This window comes from Stegodyphus dumicola, chromosome 4 (assembly GCF_044657685.1).
Source record: "Stegodyphus dumicola isolate Sdum_Otavi_A_Nest chromosome 4, ASM4465768v1".
NCBI classification, from domain to species: domain Eukaryota; kingdom Metazoa; phylum Arthropoda; class Arachnida; order Araneae; family Eresidae; genus Stegodyphus; species Stegodyphus dumicola.
In genome coordinates, this window is record NC_140771.1 from 72,666,430 (window position 1) to 72,686,752 (window position 20,323).

The 20,323-nt window shown below is 33.0% G+C and overlaps 1 protein-coding gene across 2 annotated transcripts in view; it reads right to left on the reverse strand.

The window, feature by feature from the left end:
• The window catches only part of LOC118191468 (neprilysin-2-like), a 126,887-nt gene that overhangs the window by 28,857 nt on the left and 77,707 nt on the right, over positions 1–20,323 (reverse strand). For both annotated transcript variants that reach the window (XM_085815076.1, XM_085815075.1), the window contains exons 9-11: positions 19,263–19,474; positions 2,160–2,333; positions 388–474 (exon numbers count right to left, since the gene is read on the reverse strand). In XM_085815076.1, coding sequence (XP_085671202.1) covers positions 388–474; positions 2,160–2,333; positions 19,263–19,474 — 473 coding nt within the window. The remainder of the gene's footprint in view (positions 1–387; positions 475–2,159; positions 2,334–19,262; positions 19,475–20,323) is intronic.

The window sequence follows — 20,323 nt, forward strand, 5'->3', positions numbered from 1 at the left end:
TCCGTTTGACTCGATGCCCAGCTGTATTACAGCCGTTGTTGCGGGAAAGGTGGCAGCTCTGCGTACTCAATTCTGCACGTTGTGTAGCCCAAACCACCTGCAAATTTAATTATGTCTTCGTATTGCACTATTACTGTTATAATAAATAAGATTCTGTTATTTGTTTTCCTTCCTGGTGTAGCAAATTTAATAGCTAGCAGGTTACATATGAAGGATTCAAAATTATAAACTATGTGGCAAAAATATAAAAGCAAGTAGAGGGAACAAAAATAAGCAGAATTTTTAATGGCACAATGAAGTGGTACAGCGTTCTACATTCTGCGGAGCTTAGTATCAGAAAATAATTACTGAAAACGAAAATTGCTTACATTCTCAACAATAACGAACCTGTGGTACTTCTTCCCTAAGATTCGAAACGGTGTATTGCTGATATAGATCATTACTATTTGGTTCACCTTTGTATGGCAGAGATAACTATAAAGAAAAATAAAACTTTTATCAGTTTGCAAATTTCATAGCATATCAGTTAAATAATTATGAAGATAAATAATGTTTACTTACTCAGTTTTATTTATTTATTTATTTTTACATTGAAGGAATTTTCGTTTCTGTTCTCTTAGAAGTTTTCTCTTTATTTGCATAAATAAATTTTAGGGGTATTATTTTAACTTTTTGGAGGTGTTTCGTAGTAATAATTTTTGCGGGGGTATTTTGCGGGTTTGTACAGGATATTTTGCGGGTTTATACTACAGTATGTTTAAAACGGACGGAATGATGGCCGCTTTTTAAAATGCAGAAGTAACTCAACAATGACAGTTATTAAAATTATTCTTGCATGTTATTAATGTGTGAAGTGAAGAATGGTTTTGTATGGTTTTATTCCTGATGTTACTACCAAATGACACTAACAAATAGTTCTGGGTTCCTGCTTGACTGAATATTAAAAGAAAAATCGACTCAAGTTTGGAAAAGAAATGCTGCAGTTTATTAAGTGCAGCACAAATGGCATAAAGTAAGTGATATAATATGTAAGATAAAAATAGCTTTTCCTCATTTTTAATTTTGGTATTTTGTCTCGGTGTTCCAAAAATAGTAATTTCTTTTCTGGACTGCGTCGTTTCTAAATCAATCCATATCATATAATTTGCATAACGCTAATGACGTAGCTAATTCAGAACTTAAAACTACCTCTTAATAAGCTGCCATATTGGATAACTGCGAACCTTTGCTTTTAGTTCTTTTGCTGGTAAGACGCTGGCCGCTTTTTTTCCTATTGCGATGGTATAAAAAATGTAAATGTTCTCGAATAGACACGATTAGAGTGCTAAGTAAATTGTGGTTGCAAATGTAAACTGAAATAACGAAATAATGATGAATATTTAGTAATTATATATATATATATATATTTAGTAATTATATATATATATATATATATATACATATATAAGCATTCGAGCAATAAAAGGTGCGGATGCTAATCGTTTAAAATGGGTTCAATCACAGCCAGCGGTTAAATTCTTTCTCTAAAATGGCTCATAGATTTATTCATTTGCGTCTGTGCTCCTTAGAAAAAGATTGGCTGAATCAATTTACTTTTATTCTTTTAAAAATATTTATTTTATTTTGTGTTTTGAAACTGTTAGATAAACTGATTGTTCAGTACATAAAAATTTTATTTACGTATTGAATAATTTTATGAATTTATATCCAATTCCTTTTGTGCCTGTGTTTATTTATTTGTTTTGCATGAAGTCTTTAGAAAAATTAGTAACTCTGAAATGTTTTATGCTGAATTTCTGAATCACAGGACACTAAGAAAATCTTTGAAAAAACAGAGCCTTAAAACGTTATCAAAGGTATTTTAGTATTCTAATTTTGTTATCAGTTAAATACTTATTTATAAAAATGCTTAAAATTTAAAGGAACGAAAGAAATATCATATCCAATTTAGAATCCCTATTATATGAAGAATCCCATTATATCTAGCATAAATTTTATTTTGTGATTAATTCCTAATTCAGGGTAGAAATTACGAATCAGATATTCAAAAAATGAATTATTACATGAGAGATAACTTAGAACTATTAATACTAAGAAAGGTGCATTGAATGAAACTGTCATGTTGCATGTGTTGTAAAAGTATGTACTTCAGTACTTACGTTAGCTAGCTCAATTTCGAAATTGATCACATCATTCAGCTCTCCCAATGCTGCTTCATTTGCTCCCATCTGCTTAGCTATTTTCACCATCAGTGCGTAGTAAGAAGCAGTGCGGGAATCATTTAATCCACGCACCAAATACATGCTGTCTATTCCGAATGATCCTGCATTCAGCTTTTAAAGAAAGGTATTGATGTATAATATGAGTTATTCAAGAAAAGTAATTTTTTTGAACAAACAAAAACTTCAAAATTGATATAAATATACTTTTAGGCAGCACCTCTTTTTTCCGTTAACTTCCAGAAGGCAAAATTAAGAGAACACTAAATGAATTCATATGAAGAAAGGAAGTTACGTCCCTTCTCTATATCGAATTTGTACTTTCTGCACAAAAAAAGGGGATGGTCAAGTTCTATATTTCTCGTTTCGCTGGGCCGATTGACGAAATTTAACTTGTGTTTATCAATTCTCGAAAGCGTGACTTAGGATATACGAGATATAACGTCTATTAGATTTATACATAAAATTGCTCCAACATAGGTATTTTGAAACAAAATTGGACTTTTTCTGAAATAATATTGCGTTATTGCTGCCAACATTTAACTTCTAGGCCATGAGAACTTCTGAAGTAACAAAAAATTAAAGTTAAAGGGTTAATTTAGTTCTTTAGGCTAAGTTTTAAATTTTGAACTTGACTGCTACTTTATATGCATTGCCACAAACGGTGGTCAATTCTGTTAGCACTAGAAGTGCATTTACGTTAAAATTCTATTTTAATAAAAAAATTTTCAAGATTCTGTTTTTACATCAGCAATAATTTTCTGTATATGTGTTAGGACTTTGACGCTAGCTTATGATACCAAAGAAAGTCAAACTCTGTAAACTAATCAAGATTTAGTAGTAAAAATGCAAAGTAGATTTATGTTGCAGAAGGAAATATAAAAAAAAATCAGCATTGTATTCGTTGAGATTAGAAATTGGACCACCCGATTGTTATCCAACGTCTTGTAGGGTTTATATTTATTTTAACTAACATTTATTTTAAGTTTAAACTATCTTTCCTGTCAAGCCTTACTTTCCCCTGGAACTGCCAATGCCAGAATATGTAAATTTGGGTAGAACGCGCAAGGATTCAAATTATCAGCGGAAGTATTATGATTTAAATAGGAAGGAAACGAGTTCGGTGTGTGATATTCTTACTTCACGAGCTCGGAGGTAGTTAGCGAAAAATTGAAGAACCCCGCATTTCGGCCTATGTGCTTGGCGGGAAGTAGTGTTAATCGTTCAAGTGAGCTTCAAGTCTGCTGAATTAGCAGCGATATTGTAAAACGCGGTGAGTTAGTTATTTTAGAGAGCCTCGTAGTTAGAGTCTTGTCTTTAGTTTCTTTTCCGGTTATTATTTTTATTTGACCGCCGAGTTGGCGCAGTCTGTGAGCGTCAAGAGCACGCAATTGTAATTTTTACGTTGAATAAAAAGGGACTTAAACCCTTCACAAGACTCTGTGTTTTATCCAGTTTTCACAGTCACCTCTTGGTTGCGTGCAAGTTGGAGGCGCGCAACGTTACATTGGCGCCCGAAAACTTATCGAACTGAAATGGCCGAAAACTGGATGGAAGCCGCTGGACAACACCAAGAAATGACAAGCCAGTTAGAAGGATTTGGATACCTGGTCCAGACTTTGAGAGCGTCAATCAAGCCAAACGTCCATTTCGACGGAAAAAATTCGGTGGCGGTATTTCTAGAAGGTCTAGAAAACCACTTTCAGCTCTACCCTGTTCCTGAAAGACAAAAAGTTGCCATCGCCACATCAGCACTAAGAGGACAGGCCGCGCTATGGTGGAAAATATAGGCAAATTTTTATTAGGGGAATTTGGAAGCCAGACATATACATTTGAAAATTTCAAAAAATCGTTAGTGAAGGCCTTCCCCATAGTGAAAGATCGCGCACGGCTGGAAGCCGAACTATATAGTTTCTATCAACAGGATATAGCAGAATTGACGGACTTTATTCTACGAAAAATCAAGCTAACGGATATGCTGTATGGGAAGAAACCCGATGCGGAGATTATTGAAATAATATTACCAAGATTGTTTGTTATCCGCTGTTCAAGACTACTTTGAAATTAGAAACCCAAGCACATTGCAGGAACTCTTCGAATTGGCGGTGAAGTTTCAAAATCGCAGAATAGCGGAAAAAGCGAGAGGGGAAACATATTCTCAAAGTACCCGAAGGAAATCTTCAAATGAGGAAACCAGAAATGGAAATCGCTCTTATGGGGGAAAGAACTATCAAGCTAACGCATCGAAACTCGAAGGTCAAGGCCCAAAAAGAAAATTTGAAAATAAACATCCGCGTACCCAGAAGACACAGATTGAAAGGAAAGCTTTAAACGAGTAGAGGGGCCTGTGAAAAGGAGGGTCCAGACCCCGGAAGTTTTAAAAAAACCCTCAAATAGACATTTAAATACGGTCATCGTAAAAAACTCACAGCTACCAATTATACAAGTCCTGGTTGGCGATGTACCAGTAGAAGCCCTCATCGATACAGGAGCAGAAGGAAATTTTATGAGTGAAAATTTCTTCAAAAAGAATTTTTATAGGGTACGATTATTTAAAACCAAAAATACGGAAATTATAGCGGCGCAAGGAAAAACATGTCACTGCATCGGGAAATTATCATTAAACTTACAGGTAAAAGAGGAAAGTCTCAAAGTATTAATTTTTGTAGTGAAAGATCTGCAACATTCTCTTATTTTAGGTATGGAGTTTTTAAGGGCCGCGAGGGCCAAATTAAATTTTCAAGATAGTTCCGTGGTGTTGGAGATGGACCAGAGGGTGGTGGAACCTGTGGAGACACCTTAACTGGACCTTAGCCATCTGAATGACCATGAAAGTAAAGCAATACAGCAAGTGGTGAGTAATTTTTCTCATTTGTTTTCAGAAAAACCAGGAAACTACCAAATAGTTACGCACAAGATTCAATTAAATGCCGAAAAACCTTGTAGGACTAAACCTTATCGGTATGACAAACAAAAAGACGTAATCATCGAAGAACATATTCAGGAGATGTTAAAGAATAAAATAATAACGCCCATAAATAGTGAGTACGCGAGTCCAGTCGTACTATGTAGGAAAAAGAACGAGTTTCCTCCTTCGGATAAAAGGGCTTGGAGGTTTGCTATTGATTACAGAAAACTAAATAGTATTACCAAATTTCCAGTTTACCCTTTGCCGGTTATAGACGAGATCATTAGACAGATCAAATCGACAAGATATATGTCTACTTTGGACTTAACGTCTGGCTACTATCAAATAGCTATGAGACCCGAAGATATACATAAAACCGCGTTTATAACAAAATCGGGCACTTATGCATTTTTACGCATGCCTTTTGGGTTGTGTGGGGCCCCATCAACATTCCAGAGAGCTATGGACATTGTTCTAAAGCCTGTCCTAGGAAAATCAACTTTAATTTATCTAGATGATATAATTATAACGAGTAGTACGTTGGAACAACATATTAATGATCTAGAACAAGTTTTTAAATTATTAAAAGAGGCCGGTCTTACAATTAACGCCTCAAAACGCAAGTTCGCAACTAAAGAACTTAAATATCTCGGTTATAAAATTTCGCAAAAGGGTATAGAAACGCAAGATTCAAAAATAAAAGCTATTAAGAATTTTCCACCGCCCAACACCGCCAAGAAACTTTCTTCCTTCTTTGGGTTATGTTCTTACTATCGATCTTTCATAAAAGATTTCGCTAATATTGTTGAACCACTCTTAGTAATCAAAAGAAAAAGGGGTAAATTTACGTGGACAGCGGAAGCTAACACAGCTTTTGAAAGATTAAAAGAAGCGCTTATTAATGCCCCTGTTTTAAAATTCCCGGAGGGGGACGAAAACCTGGAAATTGCAGCAGATGCGTCAGACTATGCGGTGGGTGCGGTTCTTATGCAAAATAACCATCCTCTGGCATTTTTTAGTAAAACATTGAATCAGACACAAAGGAATTATACAGCTACAGAAAGAGAAACATTAGCCGTATTAATGGCTGTACACAAATTTCGAGTTTATTTCGGCAAATCGCCAGTAACAGTCTTTTCGGATCATGCGGCTGTTGGTAGACTTTACTCGGGGAAAAACCTAACGCCCAGGTTAATAAGATGGGCTTTAAAACTCCAAGAATATAATATCACAATAAAATATAAACCGGGTAAGGAAAACAATGTAGCTGACGCACTTTCTCGTATAAAACTGGACGATGAAGGAAATGAACTTAAATGCGCTGTGTTGACTTCAAAAATTTTAGATTCTAGAGATACGGTTATTACTGAACTGAAAGCTGATCCTGAATTCGGAAATATCTATGCTTATTTGAAAGACCCCGAAAGCTTTGAGCACACAGATATCGATGCGATAAGGAATAGAGCAAAAAACTATGAAATAATAGATAATTTATTATTCTATACGAAAACAACAAACGAAAATCTTGAGTATAAACCAGTCATCCCAGCCTCGCTTCGATTAAGCATTTTGAAGGAGTTACACGAAGCAAAAATAGCGGGCCATTTAGGGGTCAGAAAGACTTTAAAAAGGGTACGCGAGGCGGTATATTTCCCGCAATTATACAAAATAGTAACGGCGTATGTCAGGTCCTGCAATCAATGTCAGTTAATAAATGATATTAATTACAGCCCGGCCGGGTAATTAAATAGCATTCGCGCTACATTTCCGAATGAAATTTTAGGCATAGATCTCCTTGGTCCCTTCCCCCAGAGCGAGTTAAATAAAAATCGTTTTCTTTTAGTAATAGTAGATCATTTTTCAAAATGGACAGAAATTGTTCCACTTAAACGCGCGTCAGCCAAAACAGTCGCAGATGCATTCTTACACAGATACATTTTAAAATACGGTGCACCGATAAAAGTCATTAGCGATAACGGAAAACAATTCATTAGTCAAATATTTGAAAACATATGCAATGGACTTGGCATACGCCATATCAAAATGGTTCCGTATAGACCACAGGCTAACATAGCAGAAAGAGTTAATAAAAACATAGTAAAAATAATTCGCAGTTACGTGAGCACACATCACAAGCGCTGGGATGGCTACATAAATGAATTAGCTTATGCTTTAAGAACGGCAAATCATGATACTACGGGAAAAACTCCAGCAGAATTATTTTTAGGCAGAAAGTTAATTACGCCTTTAGATAAATTATTCTTTGTGCAACAAAGAGAGCAGGAGTTTAAACAAAAAGATGTGCAAAAGCTGATTGATCAGGCGCTTAAAAGCTCGGATACGGCAAGAAATAGGCAGAAAATATATTATGATAGAAAACGCCGTGAAGCAGATTTTAAAGTTGGGGATAAAGTATTGAAGCGGAAATTTTCTTTATCAAGTGCCCCAGACAATTTTACGGCAAAGCTAGCTCTAAAGTTTGAAGGCCCCTATGTAATTCAGGAAATCAAAGGAGTAGTATTATATCTTAAGAACGAGAGAGGGGAAATCTGTAAAGCAAGTCCCGACCAGGTGAAAAAATACTATAATCCAAATGATTTTGAAATCCTTAAAAGTTTCTTGCAGGACTCAAGTCTAAACGAAATAGAAGGTCCAGAGATAACAACTATTCCACCACCCAAGAAACAGAGAACTGAAGAGAGACCTAGCCCTTCTACAACCCGGACGTCGGTATCAAAAAGAAAAAATAACTTTCAGACTCCAGCGTTTAAGAAAAACAAAAATACAGATGCACCGGGTAAAGAAACCGTGGTAAAGAGAAAAACACCACCTACAAAGGATTGCAGGAAAAATTATACATCAAGGAGAATGCGCACACGGCCACAGAGTCAGGTGCCAGCAAGGCCGCCGTTCCGGAAACTGAAACGGCAACAGGAGGCACAAAAATGCGAGGAACAGAAGAAATTCAAGAAGGACTCCAGACCGGAGGACGTCAAGACCAGCCGTCCCAGGGAAAAACGGAAATGCCAACCACCAGACGATTACTCCGCCAAGAGGCCAGCATGTAGAGGACGCAAAAGAAAAACTAATGTGGACGATACTCGGAGGGCAGTAAGGAGAAGATTAACATCCATGAAACCTCTAACTTGCCAATTTTGCCAAAAACGAATGACGGAGTTTCAAGCATCGAAAACTCAAAGATAAGTTAAAACCTTTTATAAATTTTTTTTTCTCTTTTGTTCCGAAATGTTATGCATAAGTACGAAGTTCTATGTTTTGACGAAAGTCAATATGTCTCGGTTGCGTATTTCCAAACCCTACCCCACTTTTCGAATTTTTGACGTCATGGACAAATCGACTAGTTTCGCCTGGATGGTAATTCATGAGCATGCGCTGAAGGGCGAGATGTAACATAAACAGAACTTTGGCTTGCGCTTGTAAACGATATTATATGAAAGTGTATATTATATTGTCTGAAAGTGTATTCGTTTATGTAATTGCATAATTTTACTGTTTCTGTAAAAAGAAAACTTCATTCAGATAAAATTTATTTTAATATTATTATTATCTGGTTATAGGATTATACGAAATGCTGAATACTCTAGGTACTACCGTAATCTTCGCATAACCTTTCACATTGGATTTTGCCTTATCATTTTAAAATATATTGTATTATAAAGATTAAATCAAAGCAAATTACTTTGTTAGAGGTGTGAATGTTCTGACTGAATTTTTTTTTGTCACTTATTATTTATTTCCTCTTTGAAAACACATTCATATTTGACAAATAATTATCTCCGCTTTAAATTTTTTGATTGTTTAAAAACTATATTTGTCAATAATATAATAAAAACTCATCAATCTAGTGCTTCATAGATCAATATGACAACGAATTCAAAATGTTTTAAAAACAGTTCTTTAATCTTTATTTTGTAGTAGATGCAACTAATGTCACAGAGAAAAAATATTTCAATAAAAAAGTTCTCCATGTTAATTCAATAGCAAAATTATTTCTATTTCAGTGAGAAATCCACTTTCAATGCTTATATAACAGAAAAATGTAACATAAGCATTTTAGAAGTTTTAAATAGAAGCTAAAGGTTTACTGTACAATTTTATGTATGAAACATAATAATTTACTTTCATTCCTTTTAAATCGGCATATTAGTTTCCAATCAACTAAAATTTTTGGAAAGTTAGAGACTTAACACACAGTATTCCGTCACTTAAAATATCAATTAATTGTTCTTTTTCATCGAATACATCGAATTAAAAACACCAAAGGCAAAATGGGTCACAGATCCAACCTAATTCCTTATTTGGAAATTTTTCAAAAAAATTTCTGTCAATTTTATCATATGTTGTTTTAAACAAGAAATCTGTATTATTTTCTTTAGTAAATTGTGAAAAAGCATGTTTCTGTTTTTTTTTTTTTTTTTTTTTTTTTTGTTCAATTCTCCTTGCCAATGTATTGGCTTAGTTTTAAAAGCTTACATTAATACAAACTGCAACACAGTGTGTCTAGGTAAGATTATTTGTTTCAAAATGTCTGTTAATAATTTCAAATATTTTCTCTCCAGTTGCTTTTCCTTCCCAAATATTACAACATAAAAAATATTCTACTGCGTTGTTTTCAAAAACATATCTCACATAAACGATGAAATGAAACATTTTAGTAATGTCGGTAGTTTCATCAAGTTTTATAGTAAAGACTGGATTTTGTATTCTATAGTGTCTGATATGACAAAAATTTGGTAAGAAACAGTATCTTTTTTTTGTGCTATTGTTTTTAAATCGTTACTATATTTTTCTGCGTGCATAAATGATGTCATTTTAATTGCTGAAGGAAGAATGATCGATTCTCCAATCGTATGAGGCTTTAAATTTTTTGCAATTAAATATGAAACTTTTAAGGATGCCTGTAAATCCTTCTCAGGAACTGTTGTATATTTTTTCAAAAATACATTTTAATTTTTCATGCTCTCAGCTCATTCCTTAAAAAAATTCTTCAGATTTATTTACTTAATCTTTATGTTTAGTTTCTGAGGTACTTTTCAGTTTCACTGGCGCAAATCTCGCCAAGCAGACTTTGTTGACGACATACAGTATACACATACAAAATGTTAACAAACGTTAGTTCTAAGAATTTTTTATTTTGAAGGCACAAATATTTTAATATCTTTTAAAATTTTATAAAAAACCAATAAATAAAGATAATAAATTTGTAAAAAGATATTAAGAATTTACTATGTTTTCATGGTTCAACATCCTGATTAGCCGGTTCATATCACATAACACCACGTGATCTCATCTCACGTAAACTACGCTACAAAAATCTAATTCTCTCAGTAATTATCTACATTAATTTTTAATTAAATCTTAATTTGGAATACAAGTTTAAATGCAAGAATTATTTCAATTCGTACAAATAGCTTACTCAGAAATTATGTAAAACTGCAGTGCTTTACTTTGCTACTGCATTCTCAATTAGAATTGATGAATTTAACCCTTGATTTTGCCTTTTCTATATTTTTGCCTTTGGGTGAGTGGTGTGATTGCAGTGTAATTGTCTTAATTACCGCGAATGGTCTTGGGGCATAAATTTTAATTATCTTGTAAAAATTCTATGTAGTTGTATGCCAGTATTGAAAGAAACAATCTCATAAGAAATGGCTGCGACTTGTTTCGAAAATGAGGCGGAAAACGTTGGCAGTGAAGATATTCCATTTGGCATCAGCAGCACCGTTGTTGGCGACTTTATTGTTTGCGGCGGCAAAATAAAAAAAGTACCGTTTCTAAATGTATTTTTAATTTCGCAGGTTTCATGCTTTCCATGTGCCAAGTTTTCACTGCATTTAACACACAATGGATATTCTTTTTCCATTGATAATGCAACATGTAAAACAGTATAAAATAAACTCTTCTTGATATTTACTCAATTTTTTTTTTTTTTTTTTAGAAGTAGAAAGAGAGCCAATGGTTACATTTTTGTTTGCATTTTCATTAATAGTTTTTCTCTAAGTTTATTTGATGTTGGTGCATCCATCCCATTTCTCTTACAAGAGATTTTGGGCCATTTAACCATCATGAACAAAATTGCAACGAAAACAAAATTGTTTTTATTATCCTTTGAGACACTACTGAATTTTCCAATGCTTAGGAAATGTTATGTGCTTACTTGACAACAAATTTGATTAGAAATAAGAAACATAGTTTATAAATGATGCGTATTACAATTAGAAATTGCATGCAAGATGCTACTAAGATAGCCGAAAAAACTAAATCTTAGCTGCGCGTATGCAATTGCTTTGAAATTTGATTCGAGTTGTTTGGAAATCATCAAACATAATGCATAAATCAAGTGAAAGCAATAAAATCAGAATTAAAATATGGAAATGTTTAGTTTAAAATTCCTGGAAAATGTTAAAAAACATCCAAAATTCTCTTCAAATTCTGTATATCTTTTATTGTCAAATAAATTTCTTTGAATTTGGTGACCCCCCACAAATTTGTTCATGACTCCCAGGTTAAAATTTTGTAAAAAAAAACAAGTTATCAATTGCATTTTGAAAAAAAAAATTATTTCAGGCTTGTCTTCAACAGAACAGCATACAATAGAGTATTTTCAAATTTACGAGAAAGTACGACTTATGTGAAAATTTATAAACATTGGCTGTCTAATATGAAAAGTGAATTACGGTTTAATATGTTATGTTCATAGCTTGTGTATTTTGATTATCTAACTAAATACAGAATGATCCGTTCTTACAAACTTCTGCTGGAATAACTGCTAGAATATCTATCTCATTTCAGATGAACAGAAAGCAGGTGTTGTATTCTTATTCAACAATTACAATACTCTTGCATAATACTTACAAGGAATAAAATTGGTTATTTAACTAAAGTGCAGTCAATTTTATTTCTTATTTACATGAATGATGTATCACACAATGCTGTGTAGGCTGGTGACCTAGCGATGATGACTCAAAATGCATCTTTGCATTCAGGCATACACTCCTTATAAGAATATAACCATGCACTGGAGTCCTAGCTTCAGCAGGTACATTTTGTTATGCTATTCAATCTCTGTGGGTCTTAAATTCTAAAAACTTTTCACTCCTTAATTCCAAAAATTTTGTTACTTGATATTTCTGTAAATTCCAAAATTTGCACACCTGCCATAACTGCACTGGCTGTGGCCTCAGTTATCCAATGTTCCAACAAAATCAAATATTGTAACGTTATTTTAGACCAGACTTTCTTAAACTGTAGATCGCAACCCCCATCTACAGCAGGGGGTCGCAAAAAATTTTAGTAGTTTTGGTATTTCTTAAACTTAATATAATAATTTTACAATTACCCAATACTTTTACACAATGTATCTGAAAATAGATAAAGATAAGACAATACAGACAAAGAGAAAAACAAAAATGTTTCAACGCATTCTGTTTATAATATAAATGTTCATTTTACTTGCTTTGCACGTGACGTTGTCATTTCGTCTGTTACTTGATTAAAATTTTCACATTGTTCTATGTCTTCAATTTCAGAAATTCAAGAAATTCAATTCAGAGAAATTCAAGATAATGACCTAAAACTGCAATACTATCTTACAATACAAGTGGAAAAATTGACAGTTTCACTCGCGCGTGTCAGATTTTTGCAATGCTTATGGGGTCTCACAAAATTTACATAAATATTTTGGGGTCGTGGAAAAAAATCTATGATAAAAAAGGGTCACGACTGAAAAGAAGGCCTGTTTTAGACCAATCAGTTTCCTGACGACAACCCATTTTTTTGCCTGTTTTGTTTCTCAGCCGAATAATGTTTCTGTGGGAATTTTTCTATATTTTTACCGTTTCAGCTGAATGGAAAAACACGCTAAAATGTTTCAAATGACTATTAGGGGAAGATAATCAAATATCCCACATTATTATTATCTCTATTTATCTCCTGTTTTGTTTCTGAGTTATGTTTTTTGATAGAATTTTTCCATATTACATATTTCAGATCAACAAAAAATCAACTTTTAAAATATTGAGGAAAAGCATGTACTAAAATGTTTCAAAATGAAAATTTGGGATAAATAAATATATAAATTAGTTTTTTCTAGGAGTGTAGTTCTTATATATAGTACATAAAGAAATTTAGAAACAACTTTTCACAAAGACTAAAAAATTGAAGTTCAAATGATCTTCATAAAATCCTATAAATGTGGAACAAGAATAATTTAAAATGTAAAAATTAACACGTTGACTGCCGCGTGCATTTTACGTGATTTGCGCATGACGCCAACTTGAAATTTTTATTATGCGATATATATTATGTTGAAATATTATCTACAGAACATAATGCTATATAATTGTGCTTCATGCTGGGGGTCACCAGCGACCTCCAAACATCTGTAGACCATTTTTGTGATTTATAATTTAAATTTTTACGATTTATTATTCTTCAAACCATTATAGTAACAATGGTACTATTTAAAAATTTATCAGTATCAATATTTATTTTAATTATTTATTTTACTATTGGTCGCATTGCCAGTGGCACCCACCGCGCTGTAGCCAAGTCGAGTGCAGGTCACCGGTGATCCCCACGGCAGTCAACGTGTTAAAATAAACCATCACAAGAAAAACCAAAAAGTAGTATAAAACAACAAGAAAGGTGAGGAATCCAACCAACTTTAACATAATATCGTCAAGAGGAAGTATGTCGAATTTAATTACATTTCCCCTTCTAAAACAAAATCCTTGCTTTTCTGTATCCAGAATCAGCTGATGAACCATTTCAATATATTTTTTATCTTAATAGTTCACCAAAAAATTCTAGTCCTTCTCAAAGCGAAGGAAAATCATTGAAAATATTTTTCGATTTAAAAATATTTTTCTAGTCTAAAAAGAATCGAAAAAGAAAGAAAGAAAGAAAACATGCCCTTAAAAATGTAGAAAAAATTAAAATCCTGCAGTGGAAAATCTTTGAAAGTTCAAAATAATTTTAACACAAAACTTCACTAGAACCTCTTATCAAACAGCAGTAGCAAAGAAAAATGGGAGGGGGGAGTAAAATCATTAAAAATATCTTCCAATTTAAAAAGATTTTACTAGTCTAAACAGGATTTTATCAAGTTAATTTGAATTTCAATTTTTATTCTTTCTGAAAAATTGGTTCTAAATTTCTTTCTTTATATATTAACTGATCAATTTTTAGCAGCATAATGCACAAAAATTTTTGGAATGATTATAAATTTTTCTTTTAAAAAATTATTTGTATATACATAGTCCAAACACATCTGTATATAGTGGAATACGTTTAACGTGAAAACGCTTAAGGCGAAATATCGGTTAACACGAAATAATGCAACGGTCCCAACAAACTACTATGTATTTTCATGCAATTTGTTTCTCTTAACACGAAACAAAAATTGCTTAACATGAAAAGATATCCTTTCTGGAAATGAACAAAATACAGAAAACACTGGCATCGCTGGCGAGATTTAAGCGGCGTGTGAAACGAAAGAGAGGTGGTTTCACATGTTTCGTAGAAAAGAGGCTAATTTGGCTTTGAAATACCCTCGGAATAGCCTGTGACACGAGCCAGTTTTGTTTATCTACGGTACTTTCGCCTTCCACGTCTACAAACGCCACACAAACATCTCGTCTCTCATCAGTTAGCTTTGGAATTCAATGATGAATACATGGCAGTGTGAGTAAAAATTAGTGAGTTTGGCTCATATGTTGCACTGCATAGAATTCAGCAACTCCAAGGATGAATGAAAATTATTTTCATTACACACAATTGTCAAAAGTATCAGATTCTTCGGCGCCGAAAGAAATGGAGAAGTAGGATATTGAAACTGAGCTGACACTTAATGAAATGTTTGAGAAAGTTTATTAATGAACTGTCTACTGTACTATCGGAAGAATTCGTTGCAGTAGTTTATGATAATGTGTGTACAGCCTCAATTATGGCAGACAAAGTTATTTTGGAGTTTGTTCAAAGCTAAAAAATTATCATTGATGCAGATTCTGATGACGAAAATAAAGTGAATAATGCAGTTCCTGTTCCCACCTCATCCGAAATGAGGAACATCATAAAAAGTATGGACAGTTATTCAGACGCACATTCCAATGGTGAAATGAATAACAAAATGTTTGACATTGAACAATTTGATGCTAAAAAAGACAATGCAAAGAAAAATATCAGATTATTTTCCCAAAACTCAATAAATGTTTTGTTTTTCAAAAAATTGAAAATTTTGTATTAAATTCCATTAAGTTCTTGTGGATGTTTTAGTTTCATTGGTTTTTATTAAATACATGCATATATACATATCTATGTAAATAAAATGTACTCTAATAAGCTTAATTTTGTTGAATATATGCTTTTTTTTTTTTTTTCCTTTTCAATATTCTTTATCATGAAAAAATATTTCAGTCCCCTCAGTTTTATGTTAAATGATTTTTCACTGTATATCTGTTGCACATAAATCCCTTTCTTACATAAAATATAAATGTATGTATAGAATAACTAAATAAATTTTAAAGGAAGTTTAATTAGCAACTATGAAATCTTAAAAAAGTACATAGCATGAAATTTATAATGGCAAACATTAAAAATAGATGAAAGTAAATAAAATTTAAATTATAGAATGCACTTTATAAAATTAATAATAAGTGGTTAAAAATATTTTTTTTAATTACTTCAAACATGGAAGTTATTTGGCAGAGATTGTTGGATATAAAATTACGACTTCAAATTTTCAGATTACTATTATTCATATTTAAAGTTTCAACTTGCAGTCTTAATCCACATAACAACCATTGTAAAAATCACCCGTTATCATATTCTAAAGATCAGCAGCATACATTCTTTTCAAAATCGTGCATAATATTAAATATTGGCTTTTGATAGTCAAGTTGATACAAATAAGATGAATTGTTTTTATGATTTTAGACTAGTAGTTTATTCTTCCATTCACTTATTACAATATTTCATTTTTTATATGCCCGGCTATCCAAAACTTCAAGAGCTTTCTGGATATTTTTTTTGTTGAGTTTTTACTATACATACATTTCAGTATTTACATCGTCACAATTGCACAGACACATACTTGAAGTGAATTTACTTTTACAGCTAAACACAGGAACTGGAAAACAAAAAAGTACTTATTCGGAGATTGTATTTCTTTTTCGTTCATGAAAATCAAAGTTCATTACACAAACATGCATTCACACTGCACAAGCATGTATGGAAATTCTTAATACATTTAGTAATCCTGATAATTGATTACGCATTTAATAAATAAATCAGAAAATATTTTAATGTATAACAAATGAATAAAGTATTTAAGCTTTTTTAAAACAGAGCATAATACTATAGTTACGAACAAATCTAATGTTATAAAAGTTAGTTTAGTTAATTTAGTAAATTTCAGTTTTTCACCAAAGCAATGAAATATTTTGATAATTATGAAGTTCCTTGTATATCTTTATAAATGAACTTTATTGCTGTTTTAAGCAATTAAACAACTGTTCAAGTTATTTTAATAATTTTGAAATATATACACTAAAAGAAACAATAAAATGTATTAATCTATTTGTCAACCTTGATTTTGGCACGAAAGTCTGCAGAATGCTTCGTAGTTTTTAAGCACATAGAGGCACTGCAATTATTTCTTATTCCTTGATCTGAAGTTTTCTGCAATTGGTGTTTTTTTTTTTTTTTTTTTTTTTTTTTTTAAATTGCTGTATTGGCACACATACAATTTTTGTATAGTGGCTTCAGATGTGGATAAGTTTTTCGAACTTTCGTTTGTTTTACTGGCGGCGCTGAATTTTGCGATGAAATGCAGCACATTTATTGCCGAGTGTCACCTTCCAGATTTTTCATACTGTTAATGTATACATCAGCAGTGAATTATTCTCCTCTTTCCTCAAATACACTACGGCGATAAACAATAACCATTCACTAAAGATTTTGCGTAAATTCCCTCTCATAATAATTTAAATTGCGAAAATCTCACAATTAGCACCTAAACACACTATTGGGCAGCACAATTCTTTCGAAAGCGCGCCATAGTAGTCAAAAGTGGGGTAGGCATCTTGCCAGGTGAAACTAGTCGATATTTCCGTGACGTCAAAAATTCGAAAAGTGGGGTAGGGTTTGGAAATACGCGTCTCGGTTGAGACTTAGTTTTGTTTTACTTTATTTAGCTAAGGCAAAAGTATTATTTTCTTTAAGTGTAAAAGCTAAAAACAAGCATTTTCTGTTGGTCGAAAGACTAATTCTGTTATGTTAAAGCCAAAATTTGGCCGAAGATAAAAATAACTTCGTATTCTTGTATTAATAAGAATTTTAGTTTCAGTGCCGCCAGCTTGGCGAAGAATGAGTAAAGTAAAAATTTATTTTCTCTTATTCATTTTATGGCAAATTGTAAAAATCATATGTATTAAAATTTTGTAAATGTACGTAAATACTTGAATGTTATGTAAAAGTAGAATTTAGTCTAGAAGCATAAAATTGTAGATGCTAAAAGTGAATGCTTAAAAGCAATGAAGTCAAAATTTAAGTATTAAATTGTAGATAAAGTCATGCTGTAGAGCGAAAGCCTGCATGTTTAAAGATGAATGAGGGGGAAGTTAGAATGAATGTGTTTTGTAGGGTTCTCCACCTACATTTGAATTTTTAAGATTATTAAAGTAGCTCATTGAGTTGTAGAATGTCGAGTAAGGTGTGTCTATTTGGTCGTTGAATTCTAACAAATCATGGTGGTTAGGGGAAGTGTTGTAAGACTAAAACACGAATATTCCCGTTTGACACCACACACGGTGGAGAGCCAGGGTAAAGTTAAATTAATGCTCGAAAAATTGAATGAATGTGAAGTAAGCAATAACTAAGAAAAACGAATCGTTTAAAAACAAAAATTTATTGTGTCAAGAAAGTGTAAATTATAATGTATTTAGAAAGATACTGATACTTATTCCTTCCAGATGCTGGAAGGAAAGACCAAGATTGATTGATGAAGTCCAGGAAAAGTTGCTGTAAGAAGAGAGCTTTATAACGAGCAACAGAATTTTAGTATACAATTTGTTACATAAGATTTTTTTGTGTAAACGAGGTTCTCGCCAGTTAGTTCAGAATTAGAGAAACTTACAACAGGTCGTTTGTAGGACCTGCTTCCAAGTTTTCCAAATTCTGGCAGCGGCAAATGTAGGGTTTATATTTATTTTAACTAACATTTATTTTAAGTTTAAACTATCTTTCCTGTCAAGCCTTACTTTCCCCTGGAACTGCCAATGCCAGAATATGTAAATTTGAGTAGAACGCGCAAGGATTCAAATTATCAGCGGAAGTATTATGATTTAAATAGGAAGGAAACGAGTTCGGTGTGTGATATTCTTACTTCACGAGCGCGGAGGTAGTTAGCGAGAAATTGAAGAACCCCGCGTTTCGGCCTATGTGCTTGGCGGGAAGTAGCGTTAATCGTTCAAGTGAGCTTCAAGTCTGCTGAATTAGCAGCGATATTGTAAAACGCGGTGAGTTAGTTATTTTAGAGAGCCTCGTAGTTAGAGTCTTGTCTTTAGTTTCTTTTCAGGTTATTATTTTTATTTGACCGCCGAGTTGGCGCAGTCTGTGAGCGTCAAGAGCACGCAATTGTAATTTTTACGTTGAATAAAAAGGGACTTAAACCCTTCACAAGACTCTGTGTTTTATCCAGTTTTCACAGTCACCTCTTGGTTGCGTGCAAGTTGGAGGCGCGCAACGTTACAGTCTCTCCAATTATACCCCGAAGACCGAAAAAAAAAAAGGAAAAATTTCCTTATAATCCTCTCGAACTGAACGGGCAACTGAAGGCGAGATGGACCCAATCGCCAAATGCAGGTAGTGACGAATTATCATCCAGCATATTTTTAGTTTGGATAACATTTGTAGAATCATTAGATATTTTTTGAAGCCGAGAAACATCAACAATTAAGGTTGCCACTGCTGGGTCGAATCGTTCAACTGCTGGCCGCAATTATCCCACGAAGGTGCGTGGTGAGGAAGAGCAAACTTTCTTCAAAATAATTTGCAGTAAGAACGCGGCTTCCGATAAAATTACAGTATGCAGTTTCTCAAATCTGTGTACTTACCAATATAGCGTGCTGGGCAGTGTTCCTATGATCTGGTGCAATAACGAATTTTAAAAAGATATCATGACTGTAGCCCTTTCTGCGGAGCTGAATGAGAGTGTCAATCCAGTTGAAGGAATTTTCATTCCAACTGCCCCCTTCCAGCAACGGCCAGCCACCAAGATCATTCAGAATGTTGTTCAGTGGCCCTTTTTCCGCTTTGTCGAGTTTTTCTACCAGCATAAAACGGTAAATGAACGTTAAAACGTTAACAGATAGAAAATATATTCTTATGCATAGTTATATATTGGAGTTGTATATAGGTCAAATATTTATTTAAATTTTATTCAAATGTAACTATTCCGATCTGAATAGATACTTAAAGGCAACATGTTGAATAAACCGGTTGAAAGCATATTCAGATGAAAGAAAATCTTGTCTTAAAAGAATGAATAGTCGCAAAGAATCTTCTTCTGATTGTGTCTTAAATTTAGGTGGAATTCTAAGCATTAGATTATTTGTATTGTATTTGTTTGATATGAATTCTGGTTTATATAAGGGCTATTTTTAAGCATGCAATAAAAAAGAAATAAGTAAAACTTTTGGAAAAAGAAAATTGCTTTCTGAATTTACATACAATTCTCTACTTTCCTAAACAATTTTTTTAACAATTGCTGTAACCAACAACGAGTTTTTGAAAACCCTACTCAAGAAGCTGTGACAGTGTGATGACAGCTGATTGTTCACGATCTGGTGATCAATATCAAGAACTTTTATATTTCTTGTTAAGAACCAAACGATGAGTTATAATTCGCAGTTGGGAATCCTAGGCGCTGAATTTTGTTAAGCATTTTAACCTCTCATTACGAAGCCTATACATTGATCTCGTGAATCCAGATGGATTTAGAGTCTGCTCAAAGAATGTCGGCATTCAAAGAGAACACTCATTTTCATGCACGTGGGAAATTTCAAACAGCATTCATAAAAAGACCTTACTTTAAGATAAGCTACTTTATAAGGGTCCTTCAAATGAAAGTGACATTGCTGTAATAACTCCACCATTTGAAGAGACAGATGATTGC